Source organism: Ascaphus truei, chromosome 7 (assembly GCF_040206685.1).
Source record: "Ascaphus truei isolate aAscTru1 chromosome 7, aAscTru1.hap1, whole genome shotgun sequence".
Lineage (NCBI taxonomy): Eukaryota > Metazoa > Chordata > Amphibia > Anura > Ascaphidae > Ascaphus > Ascaphus truei.
In genome coordinates, this window is record NC_134489.1 from 45,007,617 (window position 1) to 45,021,431 (window position 13,815).

At 48.2% G+C, this 13,815-nt stretch overlaps 1 protein-coding gene across 6 annotated transcripts in view; it reads right to left on the reverse strand.

The window, feature by feature from the left end:
- GON4L (gon-4 like) overlaps window positions 1-13,815 on the reverse strand; it is a 92,110-nt gene that overhangs the window by 61,072 nt on the left and 17,223 nt on the right. For all 6 annotated transcript variants that reach the window (XR_012802624.1, XR_012802623.1, XM_075608154.1 and 3 more), the window contains 6 exons: window positions 10,263-10,364; window positions 9,870-9,910; window positions 9,217-9,320; window positions 3,336-3,540; window positions 1,800-1,886; window positions 1,359-1,530 (listed from right to left, as the gene is read on the reverse strand). Coding sequence is in view for 4 of the 6 variants with exons in the window: in XM_075608154.1 (XP_075464269.1) it covers window positions 1,359-1,530; window positions 1,800-1,886; window positions 3,336-3,540; window positions 9,217-9,320; window positions 9,870-9,910; window positions 10,263-10,364 (711 nt within the window). In the remaining 2 variants the exon portion in view is untranslated. The remainder of the gene's footprint in view (window positions 1-1,358; window positions 1,531-1,799; window positions 1,887-3,335; window positions 3,541-9,216; window positions 9,321-9,869; window positions 9,911-10,262; window positions 10,365-13,815) is intronic.

Here is a 13,815-nt window from a genome sequence, read left to right on the forward strand (position 1 = left end):
TTTAAATACCTGGGCATATAGTTTGACTCCCACCTAACATTCGGGATGCACATTGATACCCTGACATCCAAAACCTATGCCAAACTAGGTGTATTTTACAGGAACAAATCCTCCCTAAGTCTCCTGGTCAGAAAGCGTATCGCACAGCAGATGCTAATGCTAATTATTGACTATGGAGACATAGTATATGGCTCGGCTCCTCAAACCCACCTTAGCAAACTTGACACTCTCTACAATTCAATTTGTCGTTTCGTTCTCCAATGCAACTACAACACACATCACTGTGAAATGCTCAAAGAACTAGATTGGTCATCACTCAAGTCTAGGCGCAAAGTTCACCTTTCCTGTCTTGCCTTCAAATACTTTCTGGGCAAGCTACCCAGCTACCTGAACAAGCTCCTCACCCCTACCACATACAGCACCTATCACCTGAGATCTGACTCCAAAAGACTGTTCATGGTCCCAAGGCTCAACAAAGTATCCGGCCGTTCCTCCTTCTCTTACCGTGCACCCCAAAACTGGAACAACCTACCGGAGACTCTCACATCCACCACCAGTTTAAAATCTAAGGCTGTCTCACATTTTAACCTGCTCTGTAACTGTTACATAAGCCTATAATATATATTTTCTTTAACTGTGCGTGCAATGTCTTGTATATAATGTATACCCTGTTCATTTATGTAACTGTACTTGTAACCATGTATTATTTGTCATATTAACTATGCCCAGGACATACTTGAAAACGAGAGGTAACTCTCAATGTATTACTTCCTGGTAAAACATTTTATAAATAAATAAATAAAATAAATAATAATGAGGACGAGTATCTCTATACACTTCCAGCCCAGTGAAAGGTAACATACTACACTATACTACAGGATATGCGTGAAAACGAGAGGCAACTCTCACTGTATAATACTTCCTGGTAAAACATTTTACAAATAACAACAATGATGCTGAATATCTTCAGCCCATTAACAAATATACACACACTGTATAATGATGCGGAGTATCTCCATGTATCTCCATATATCTCCAGTCCAGATAAACAATATGCTCCAATGTATAGTATGTTGAGTATCTCTATACACATCCAGACCCCCAGATAATGCACATGCTGTACTGCAGTTACGATTAGTGTCGCTATACTCTCTGAGTTCACTGAAAATGAGCACTGCGCTCTGCATCATGCTGGGTATCTCTATATAACTGGCCTCGGGAGGCCGAGATCTCGGTCTGACAGTCAGTACAGGGCACATGTGCACACGTGGTGTATACTCAGGACATACTCCTTGTATAGGTTACATTGTCCCCCAATTCCTAACAATAAGTAAATATAGCCTGCACCAGACACAGACCTGTTTTCCGCTCTGGTTTGGGAGACTCGCAAGCCTCCGGGATCTGGCTGTGGAAGGCGGAGAGAAGATGCAGCGCATCCTTCAGGTTCCATGCATGGAAAATACTCTGGAAATCCGGGTTACATGAACGATGAATCAGGCTGGAGTTCTCGGCAAAGCTGGACAGCTCAACCTGGGGGTGAGAGCGCAGAGGATGGGAAGAGAACGGACAGGAAATAGACCTCGAGAGGGACAGGAAAGACAGCAGAGATTGGAAACGGGACACGAGGCATACCACCAGGAGGATAGGTGGATCTGCCCTGGAGAAATCACTGGGGGAAGTATGGCACCCTGACCGGTATTGGCTGAAGCAGGGGAAGCGCCTTCCACACAGAGGGTGCAGGAGGAAGGGTGTCACTCCCAAAAGGAGAAGGGGAGACTGCCTGGTACTGGCCGCCTTACCAGGAAGATGCGCGCAGTATCAGCCTCCAGGCTCAGGCTGGGGTTTCTGCAGCTGAGAAGATGCATCTGGGTGAGGAGCTGAACATGCTGCAGGAGAGAGAAGGGTGGGACATTAAACCCTCCCAGCGGGGGAAGACCCCAGGGTTATACTTGGTATTGGGGAGGGGGTTCCAGCGGGGAAAGACCCCAGGTTTATACTTGGTAATGGGGAGGGGGTTCCAGCGGGGAAAGACCCCTGGGTTATATGCAGGATTAGTATTGGGGAGGGGGTCCCAGCGGGGAAAGACCCCAGGTTTATACTTGGTATTGGGGAGGGAGTCCCAGCGGGGGAAGACCCCTGGGTTATACTCAGTATTAGTATTGGGGAGGGGGTCCCAGCGGGGGAAGACCCCTGGGTTATACTCAGTATTAGTATTGGTGAGGGGGTCCCAGCGGGGGAAGACCCCTGGGTTATACGCAGGATTAGTATTGGGGAGGGAGTCCCAGCGGGGGAAGACCCCTGGGTTATACTCAGTATTAGTATTGGGGAGGGGGTCCCAGCGGGGGAAGACCCCTGGGTTATACTCAGTATTAGTATTGGGGAGGGGGTCCCAGCGGGGGAAGACCCCTGGGTTATACGCATGATTAGTATTGGGGAGGGGGTCCCAGCAGGGGAAGACCCCTGGGTTATACTCAGTATTAGTATTGGTGAGGGTGTCCCAGCGGGGGAAGACCCCTGGGTTATACGCAGGATTAGTATTGGGGAGGGGGTCCCAGCGGGGGAAGACCCCTGGGTTGTACTCGGTATTAGTATTGGTGAGGGGATCCCAGCGGGGGAAGACCCCTGGGTTATACTCAGTATTAGTATTGGGGAGGGGGTGCCAGCGGGGGAAGACCCCTGGGTTATACGCAGGATTAGTATTGGGGAAGGGGTCCCAGCGGGGGAAGACCCCTGGGTTATACTCAGTATTAGTATTGGGGAGGGGGTCCCAGCGGGGGAAGACCCCTGGGTTATACGCATGATTAGTATTGGAGAGGGGGTCCCAGCGGGGGAAGACCCCTGGGTTATACGCAGGATTAGTATTGGGGAGGGGGTCCCAGCGGGGGAAGACCACTGGGTTGTACTCGGTATTAGTATTGGGGATGGGGTCCCAGCGGGGGAAGACCCCTGGGTTGTACTCGGTATTAGTATTGGGGAGGGGGTCCCAGCGGGGGAAGACCCCTGCGTTGTACTCGGTATTAGTATTGGTGAGGGGGTCCCAGCGGGGGAAGACCCCTGGGTTATACGCAGGATTAGTATTGGTGAGGGGGTCCCAGCGGGGGAAGACGCCTGGGTTATACGCAGGATTAGTATTGGGGAGGGGGTCCCAGCGGGGGAAGACCCCAGGTTTATACTCAGTATTAGTATTGGGGAGGGGGTCCCAGCGGGGGAAGACCCCAGGTTTATACTCAGTATTAGTATTGGGGAGGGGGTCCCAGCGGGGGAAGACCCCAGGTTTATACTTGGTATTGGTGAGGGGGTCCCAGCGGTGGAAGACCCTTTATCCCTGAACACACCTGCTGCATCTGCTGCTGCAGTCTTCTCTTCTGCACCCCGTCCAGGAAAAGGACGGGTGCAACCTTACGAGGCGGGGGAGCTTTGGGCTCCTCCAGCTCCTGAGCGTTGGGCTTTGTCATGGATTTCCTCATCCTCAGCAGCTCAAGTTGCTCTTTCACTGTGCGATGCTGCTCATTTAGGAGATTAGCCAGCGGCTCCTGGAACCTGCACAGGAGCAGAGATACCGGGAATGTCACCGCGAACACGCTCTCTGCCAGAGGAGACTGGTATGTGCAATACACTGCAAGCTCCTATAATAGAGCATGGAACATACCGTCCGCACAGGAAACATACCGTCCGCACAGGAAACATACCGTCCGCACAGGAAACATACCGTCCGCACAGGAAACATACCGTCCGCACAGGAAACATACCGTCCGCACAGGAAACATACCGTCCGCACAGGAAACATACCGTCCGCACAGGAAACATAGCGTCCGCACAGGAAACATCCCGTCCGCACAGGAAACACACCGTCCGCACAGGAAACACACCGTCCGCACAGGAAACACACCGTCCGCACAGGAAACACACCGTCCGCACAGGAAACATACCGTCCGCACAGGAAACATACCGTCCGCACAGGAAACATACCGTCCGCACAGGAAACATACCGTCCGCACAGGAAACATACCGTCCGCACAGGAAACATACCGTCCGCACAGGAAACACACCGTCCGCACAGGAAACACACCGTCCGCACAGGAAACACACCGTCCGCACAGGAAACACACCGTCCGCACAGGAAACATACCGTCCGCACAGGAAACATACCGTCCGCACAGGAAACATACCGTCCGCACAGGAAACATACCGTCCGCACTGGAAACATCCTGTCAAAAGGAACACACACAGGAAACACACACACAGGAAACACACACACAGGAAACACACACACAGGAAACACACACACAGGAAACACACACATCGGAAACACACACACAGGAAACACACACACAGGAAACACACACACAGGAAACACACACACAGGAAACACACACACAGGAAACACACACACAGGAAACACACACACCGGAAACACACACATCGGAAACACACACACAGGAAACACACACACAGGAAACACACCGTCCACAGGAAAAATACACAGGAAACATACTGTCAAAAGGAACATACACAGGGAACACACACACAGGAAACACACACACACAGGAAACACACACACAGGAAACACACCGTCCACAGGAAAAATACACAGGAAACATACTGTCAAAAGGAACATACACAGGAAACACACACACAGGAAACACACCGTCCACAGGAAAAATACACAGGAAACATACTGTCAAAAGGAACATACACAGGGAACACACACAGGAAACATACCGTCCACAGGAAACATACTGTCCACAGGAAACATACACGGGAAACATACTGTCAAAAGGAACATACACAGGGAACACAGCGATTGGCTCAGACTGTTGCTATGAATACCTGAACCATCACCCACAATTCCTCCAAAAAAAACCATAGGGACATAATATCCTCCTCCCAGCAGTACGTTGCTGGCTACTTTGGTAGGAAACGGTTAAAATGAGCACCCCTAGCAGGGCCTCCCTGACTATCATGCCTTGCCTCAGTCTTCTATACACAAAGAAAAAGAAAAGAGCGCAAACCTGAACACAAAATACAATATACAAGTTTGTGAGTTCAATCCCGGGCACAGTCTCAGGCAGCGCAGCTCTCCTCAGGTACCCTCCTGTGACTGGGTATTAATAACATTGCTCCTATGTTCATGTGTAGGCTGACGCACAGAGCAGAGTGCTAGGCACCCCCCGGGGGAGGGTTACGTATAAGGAATATGTGGCAGATCATGCATTTTCACACCAGAGCACATCTGGGCTGTGAGCTGTGGTGGTTGGTCCTCTCTGTGGACACAGGTCTGGGCTGCATCTCCCCGCACCCAAAATACAGCATTGTTATGGGTGAAGGTGGAGATAAAACATGTCTCCTGCTGCCAGCTTACTGTTGGTGGATCTGTGACTGAAGCAGCCTGATTAATAGCAGACACCATATCTCATACAGAACACGACTCCTGCATATAACCTGGGCACAGTGTGTGTTAGACAGCACATCACTCTGCAATATACACAGCCAGACATTGTACTACAGCTGCTGAAATGTAACATAGCAGGGGGGAGCCCCGAAAGCCAGAGAGCCCCCATCACATTCTCACTGTGCATCCCCGCTATCCGAGGCACGGGTTATCTCCTTTCATTAACAGAGGTTAAATGACGTGTGAGAAAAACCGTCGCCCAGGATGGGGCATCCTGCAGGAAATCAGCCGAGGGTAACAGGGCCCTGGATGCAGCACCTCTCACTTAGTATAAATATGGATTTTACTTTCCATATTCCTTCCTGGTCTCATATTTCATACTGTAACACCGAGCAGGATTCTACCAAACAGAAAAATTCAGATCAAATAAATAAGTTGAACGACTTAAGGTTTCTGCTTTGTAAATTTTATCAAATATTGGAATCATTCAGCATTTAATCCTCACTTAGTTCTAAGACCATAATTACAAACGTCAGGATGTGGGGGGACGAGGGGGGGACGATACAATGTCAGGATGTGGGGGGACGAGGGGGGGACGATACAATGTCAGGATGTGGGGGGACGAGGGGGAGGACGATACAATGTCAGGATGTGGGGGGGCTGTACGATACAATGCCAGGATGTGGGGGGGCTGTACAATACAATGCCAGGACGTGGGGGGCTGTACGATACAATGCCAGGACGTGGGGGGGCTGTACGATAAAATGCCAGAATGTGGGGGGGGGGGCAGTACGATACAATGCCAGAATGTGGGGGGGCTGTACGATACAATGCCAGGACGTGGGGGGGCTGTACGATACAATGCCAGAATGTGGGGGGGGGGGGCAGTACGATACAATGCCAGAATGTGGGGGGGTACGATACAATGCCAGAATATGGGGGGGCTGTACGATACAATGCCAGAATGTGGGGGGGCTGTACGATACAATGCCAGAATGTGGGGGGGAGGGGGGCTGTACGATACAATGCCAGAATGTGGGGGGGCTGTACGATACAATGCCAGAATGTGAGGGGGCTATACAGTACAATGCCAGAATGTGGGGGGCTGAACGATACAATGCCAGAATGTGGGGGGGCTGTACGGTACAATGCCAGAATGTGGGGGGGCTGTACGGTACAATGCCAGAACGTGGGGGGGCTGTACGGTACAATGCCAGGACGTGGGGGGGCTGTACGATACAATGCCAGAATGTGGGGGGGGGAGGGCTGTACAATACAATGCCAGAATGTGGGGGGGGGCTGTACAACACAATGCCAGAATGTGGGGGGGCTGTACGATACAATGCCAGGACGTGGGGGGGCTGTACGATACAATGTCAGGATGTGGGGGGCTGTACAATACAATGTCAGGATGTGGGGGGCTGTACGGTACTATGCCAGGATGTGGGGGCTGTACGGTACTATGCCAGGATGTGGGGGGCTGTACGGTACAATGCCAGAATGTGGGGGGGCTGTACGATACAATGCCAGAATGTGGGGGGGCTGTACGATACAATGCCAGAATGTGGGGGGGCTGTACGATACAATGCCAGAATGTGGGGGGGCTATACAGTACAATGCCAGGATGTGGGGGGGCTGTACGATACAATGCCAGAATGTGGGGGGCTGTACGGTACAATGCCAGAATGTGGGGGGCTGTACGGTACAATGTCAGGATGTGGGGGGGGGGCTGTACGATACAATGTCAGGATGTGGGGGGGCTGTACGATACAATGTCAGGATGTGGGGGGGCTGTACGATACAATGTCAGGATGTGGGGGGGCTGTACGATACAATGTCAGGATGTGGGGGGGGGGGGGGCTGTACAATACAATGCCAGGATGTGGGGGCTGTATGCCCCAACCCAACACAGCGACTGTGTAGAGAGGAGCCTGCGCCCAGCTTTGCTTTACCTCCCTTCCCAAACAGGGACAGCTTGGTCTGTAGCTGCCCTGCCCCATTGATAAGGAGGCCCTGATAACAGGTCTTGTCAGGCATCACGTAACCGCTTGTTTGGATGATTATCTACAGAAGACATCGTGTTAGCAACTATTTACAGTCTAACAGTGAGGTGCTGGGAACTTTGTGGGCTCTTTGTATTATGATATCAGCACAAACATCGCTCTAGCAACATGTGGAGCAGCACAAGCAGCGCTGAGTAACCTGTGGAACATGCAAATCCAATACCTTCTCCACACAAGACCTGATTACTAACGGGGTGGAGGCGCAGCCCTCTGACATCTCATCCCGAGCTGAGACGTGACTCCTTATGTTAGCAGGTACATTCCTGTGACCCTGTATGAACCAACGCCACGTTGCACAGGGGGAAGAAAACATGGTTCTCAGAAACCCGCTCTTCTAAAGAAGTGGCTTTCACCTGGATTCAGTTGGGTTGGTTACTCTTCTCCTGATCTCACTCTATTCGACTGCCACGCACCCCCAGGAATGCAGGGATTCTGTCAGCAGCGGTAAAATCCCCCACTATGTTACATAGTTACATAGTAGATAAGGTTGAAAAAGACTTACACCCATCAAGTTCAACCTATAATAAATTTAGACAGATACTTTATCCTATATCTATACTTACAGTGTATGAATCCACCAGAAGGCAAACAAAACCCCAGTGACATGTTATCCAATGATATCTCATAAGGGGAAAAATAAATTCCTTCCTGACTCCAAATATTGGATTAATCCCTGGAACAACATTCTTCCCATGTTTACTTATTTGGTATATCCCTGTATATATTTCCTTTCTAAAAAGATGGCCAACCTTTTTTTGAACATATCTATTGTATCTGCCATCACAGTCTCCATGGGTAATGAATCCCACATTGTAACTGCGCTTACTGTAAAGAACCCTTTCCTTTGTTGCTGGTGAAATTTCCTTTCCTCCAACCTGAAGGGATGCTCCCGAGTCCTTTGTACTGCCCTTGGGATGAATAGTTCTTTTGAAAGCTCCTTGTATTGTCCCGGAATATATTTGTATATAGTTATCATATGCCCTCTTAGACGCCTCTTTTCTAATGTAAATAAATCTAATTTAGCTAGCCTCTCCTCATAAATCAGACTATCCATCCCCTTTTATTAATTTGGTGGCTGTTCTCTACAAGATCTTATTTGCCTTTGCAGCTACTGCATGACATTGGGCACTATTGCCAAGCCTGCTGCCTACAAGCACTCCTAAATCCTTCTCCATCAAGTATTCCCCTAATGTATCCCCATTTAAAGTGTAAGTCGCCTGTTTATTCTTGTTTCCCAAATGCATAACCTTACATTTATCTGTATTAAGCCTCATCTGCCATTTACCTGCCCACGTTTCCAGTCTCTCAAAGTCCTTCTGGAGAGAAATCACACCCTGCTCTGATTCTACTACCTTACACAATTTTACAAATATTACCAAGTCCAGTATTGCCTCTCAATAATTAGGGTCAAGTAACGGTCCCTAAGCACCCCCAAAAACCTGTTTTCCTTTGTTACAATGCTAATCTCATTGCTCCAGTCTATGTCTGGATAATTACAATCATCCATAATGCAAACATGACCTAGTTTTGATGCCTTCTCCATTTGCAAAATAATTTTGGCTTCCTCTATGTGATGTCTCCCTTATTCTCACTTCTATTTTCTTAACTCTATATGGGGATCTAATGACACGGATACATCTGCGGAATAGCAGGACCCGAGGCAGGACCGGAGCAGTGAGTGTGTATGCCACAGTTGGATACATATCAGGGCAGTAAAAGTGTTCACAAGTTGGAGCAGAGCTCAGCCCTGCAAATGGTTACCTGATGGCATGTGGCGTGTTGAAGTTGGAGTGAGCCTCTGGGTTACCATCCTCATCCTCTGGATCTGCATCCTTCACGTGGGAGAATCCTACCTCATCCTGGAACTGAAGGGGTATACAAAAAACACCAAGGCTGACATCCTCTAAACCACCTGAGCTGTGACCTCAGGCAGACCCCACCTGCCTGACCTGTAACCTCTGGCTGACCCCACCCACATGAGCTGTAACCTCTGGCTGAAATCCTCTAATCCAGGGGTGCGCAATCTTTCCATGCTGTGCCCCCCCCCCCCTCCCTGCCTGCTTCCCTCCCTTACCTTGTCTCCGGCTCTTGGCGTCAAATGATGCCGCGTTGCCATGGCGGCGCTTCGCCGAAGACAAGGTAAGTGAAGTTGCAGAGGCCTCACGCGATCCCCCGGCATTAATTTAAATGCCTTGGGGGAAGAGTGCGGGGCCTCTGCAACCGCCGTGCCCCCCCCCCCCCTAAAAATCTTGTGCCCCCGCTCTAATTCACCTGAGCTGTGAACTCAGGCTGACCGCACCTGCCTGACCTGTAACCTCTGGCTGACCCCACCCACATGTTAGAGAGGCTTATAGATAAAGGGTGATGTGTGGGTGAGGCTGAAAATCGGGAATTAGCGTGGGTAGAGTTCTCACCGTTTCAAAGAGCTCCTCCATCAATTCATTGACCTCCTTCTCTGTAAATCAGGAAGACAACACATTAACACATACACACACACACCTGTACCAAGCTGCAACACAGCTGTAACACACACCTGTATGACACGCACACAGCTGCATCACACGCTCACATACAGCTGGAACACGCACAGCTGGAACACACGCTCTCACACAGCTGGAACACGCACAGCTGTATTACATGCTCACATACAGTTGGTTCAAGCACACACCTGTATTGCATGCGCACACAGCTGGTACAGGCACAGCTATATCACATGCTCACGCATAGCTGGAACACGCACAGCTATATCACACGCTCACACACAGCTGGAACAAGCAAACACAGCTGTCTACCAAATCTGAACTCACTTGTAATTCTAACAGCTCGATCGTTTCGAAAATCCTCTGTATCTGGCTCGTCCAGATCCGCCAGGAAGTTATACTCTGGATCATCGTCATCGTCAGCCTCATCTGGAGGGGACATGTGCGCACAGATTAGGGCCAGGAAAAGAAAATGACGGTAAGCTGAATAAATTCTCTTTTCCTGTCCTGTCCCCCCCAATGAGGGGTCACCGAATGGGGAAATACCCAAGCTAAGAAGCACCAGGGAGGGAAGACAATAGATTTGTCTCTCTAAACCATTTAAGGTATAACGGCTTGTACAGGACTTTCCTACTAAAGCTTGCTTCTGTTGAGGCCTAAATGCCCAATTTGTGATATTTCAAAAAAATGTTTTAAAAAGGGTGAAAAGACGACTACGCCGCTGCTCTGCAGGTCTGTGTTGGAGATGCCCGAGTCTTAAATGCCCATGAAATGGAGATTGCCAACATTGAGTGAACTTTAACACACAGCGGGCCTGCTTTTTATTGAGGACGTATGGCATCTTGACACAGGACGTAATCCAGCGGGAAATCGCGGCTTTCGAGACCTGCAGCACTTTTCCAGACACCTCTGGGAGTATAAATAGCCGGTCAGACTGACATTTTGGACGGATAGTAAATCGATTTTTAGACATCACAGTACATCTAGATTATGCAGCCTTTTTTAATTAACATTACTTAGATTGGGACAGAAGGATAGGATTGTGATCTGATCCTCACTTTTAAAGCATTACACTGTTCTGCCCCTCCTTACATCTCAGCCCTAATTTCTCGCTATACACCATCCAGACTCTTGCGTTCTGCTCAAGGATGTCTTCTCTCTACCCCTTCTGTAACCAAATCCCTCTCCCGCCTTAAACCTCTCTCACTGACTGCCCCACACCTCTGGAATACCCTTCCCCGACTAGCACCCTCTCTATCCTCCTTTAAGACCCACATGCTTAAGGAAGCATATGAGTAGCTCAGTGGCTGATACTATACAGCTCATACATAAACCTTGGCCCTTGCCCCTGTATGTTCTTTCTACCTACCAATTAGATTGGAAGCACTTCGGAGCAGGGACTCCTTTTCCTAAATGTTACTTTTATGTCTAAAGCACTTCTTCCCTTTATGTGTGATTTGTATTATTTGTTATTTATATGATCGTCACGTGTATTACTGCTGTGACGCGCTATGTACATTAATGGAGCTATATAAATAAAAACATACATTCAAACGTAAAGGAAACATCTTTCGGAAGGAAACAGGATATAGGCCTTAATACTGCTTTATCATGACATGAAGGGCTCTTTACATGAAAGGACCCAGAGTTCCCCAACTCTTCTTGGTGAAGGAATTGCGATTAAGAACACTGTTTTGCATGTCAGTAGCCTCAATGATACTTTACTTGCTGCTACGACTTGAACTGATGATCCACAAGAGATTCTAGGACCAACGAGAGATCCCATGTTGGTACTGGGTTTATTTGCAGTCTTAGGTGTTTCACTGCTTGTAAAAATCTTTTGACAAGCTTATTTGATGCTATATCTTTCTAATAGAGCAGGTACCTGGACCTTTATTGAGCTCACATTGATATCGTTCTCAAAACCGTCTTGAAAAAACTCTATGACAGAGGAAGGATCAAAAAAATTAATCGGCCTTGATACACCAGTCTCAAACATGTAGCGATATGCAATGGTATACTGAAGAATTGCTTTATTGGAATAGCCTTTCCTTTTCAATGCTTGCCGTTTAATCTCCATAACTTTAAGGCTAACTTCATTGGATCCGGGAGTTGGACTGGGCCTTGCTTTGGCAGACCCTGAACGATTGGATGGTGCCACGTAGGTCTATCGCCATGTTTATTAAATGGGCGAACCAAACGCTTCTTGGCCAGTATGGAATAATGGCCATTATCTCCACCTTGTCTGTTCTTACCTTCTGAAGAACCTTGACAATTAGCGGAACTGGAGAAAATATGTAGGCCTAAGCTAGGCTGAATTTGTGAAGGATGACTGAGGGCATCTGTTTGAGAGGCGAGATGGTGAGAGAATCTTCAACGGAAGTGTTACACCTTCCTGTTGAGAGCACTTGCGATCAGATCCATCTGTGGCAGACCCCAGTTGATGGACTATTCCACCATCTAATTCCCATTCTCCAGGATAAAACAGTGTTCTGCTCAAGTAATCGGTCATTGTTTTCGGACACCTGGGAATATAGACTGCTGGGATGTGGTATAGGTGACGCTCTGCCTATCACATAATTGAGTTTGTGAGAGCAAGAAGTTTTGCACACCATATTCCTCCATTTTGCTATTTCACCATGGTGATGTTTTCCAAATTTATTTTCACATTTGTACCTTGGATATATAGGCATGAAAAGTTTCAAGTGCTTTGTTTTACTGCATGCAGCTCTAGCAGGTTTGCTGGGCAAGCACGGTAAGATCTTATGCCAATGCATCTTGCATCTGGAGCCAATGGTGTCGGTGGTAATCATTACCCACTCTTCTTGAAGGCAGTATATTTTTTGCAGATTCTGTGGATCTTTCCACCACTTTAGATCCTGCTTTGAGTAATATAAGAATATCCTCTGTTGGGGATGCCTTGGATCTTTACTCCACTGATCCAACACTTCGTGTTGATGTGAATTTTCTCAATAGTGCCATGCGGTCTTGTGCCGAGACCTGGCATGACAGCCTGAATCTTGCTGTTTGGCTTGCGATTTATTTCACTCGGGTCTTGAGGAAGAAACATGTTTCCTTGTGCCGTCTGAAAAAAGGCTCCTGGGAATTTTGGAGACTGGGGTGGAATTAAGTTACTTTTTTGTGTGTTTACTATCCAGCTGTGCTGCTCCAATGATGCAATTATTATCTGCATCATCTGTGTTGTTTAGAAGCATTTGCTTGTATTGAGAATTTATAAGTAAATCATCCAGATACGGATAAAGCTGAATCCCTTTTTTCTTAGTTCGTCGATGAGAAACTAAGACCGTGGTGAAAGTCCTGGGGGAGGTCGCCAGACCAAAAGAAAGAGCCATGTACTGAGAATGTCTTCGTTTGACCAAGAACATGGAGATACTTTTGATGTACTGGGGCGACCGGTATGTGGAGAGATGAGTCTTAAGTCCACCGAGACCAACCAGTTCCCTGGTCTGACGTCTTGAATGACTGTGTTCAAAGAAACCATCTTGAATTTCTTGACTTGTAAAAAGACATTAACTCCTCGGAGGTCAAGTACGGACCCGAAGTCTCCAGACATTTTGTTGACCAAGAATATTCTGAAATATAGTCCAGTTCTTTTCTCTGGACCAGGAACTTCCTTTATCACGTTGTCCCACATCAAATCTCGCAGAATCTGATCCAACGCCTTGCTTTTTAGACGGGACCTGGGACTTCTGGAAACTAAAAATGTTTTCCCCTTGGTTCTTGCATACATTTTAGGTGGTAACCAGACCAGATAAGTCAAAGTAACAATCTTCTATTGAGTGACCCCATACAGATGCGAACTGCACCAATCTTCCTCCAACTGCACACTGCAGGGCTCACCTTATCTCATGAGAATTTG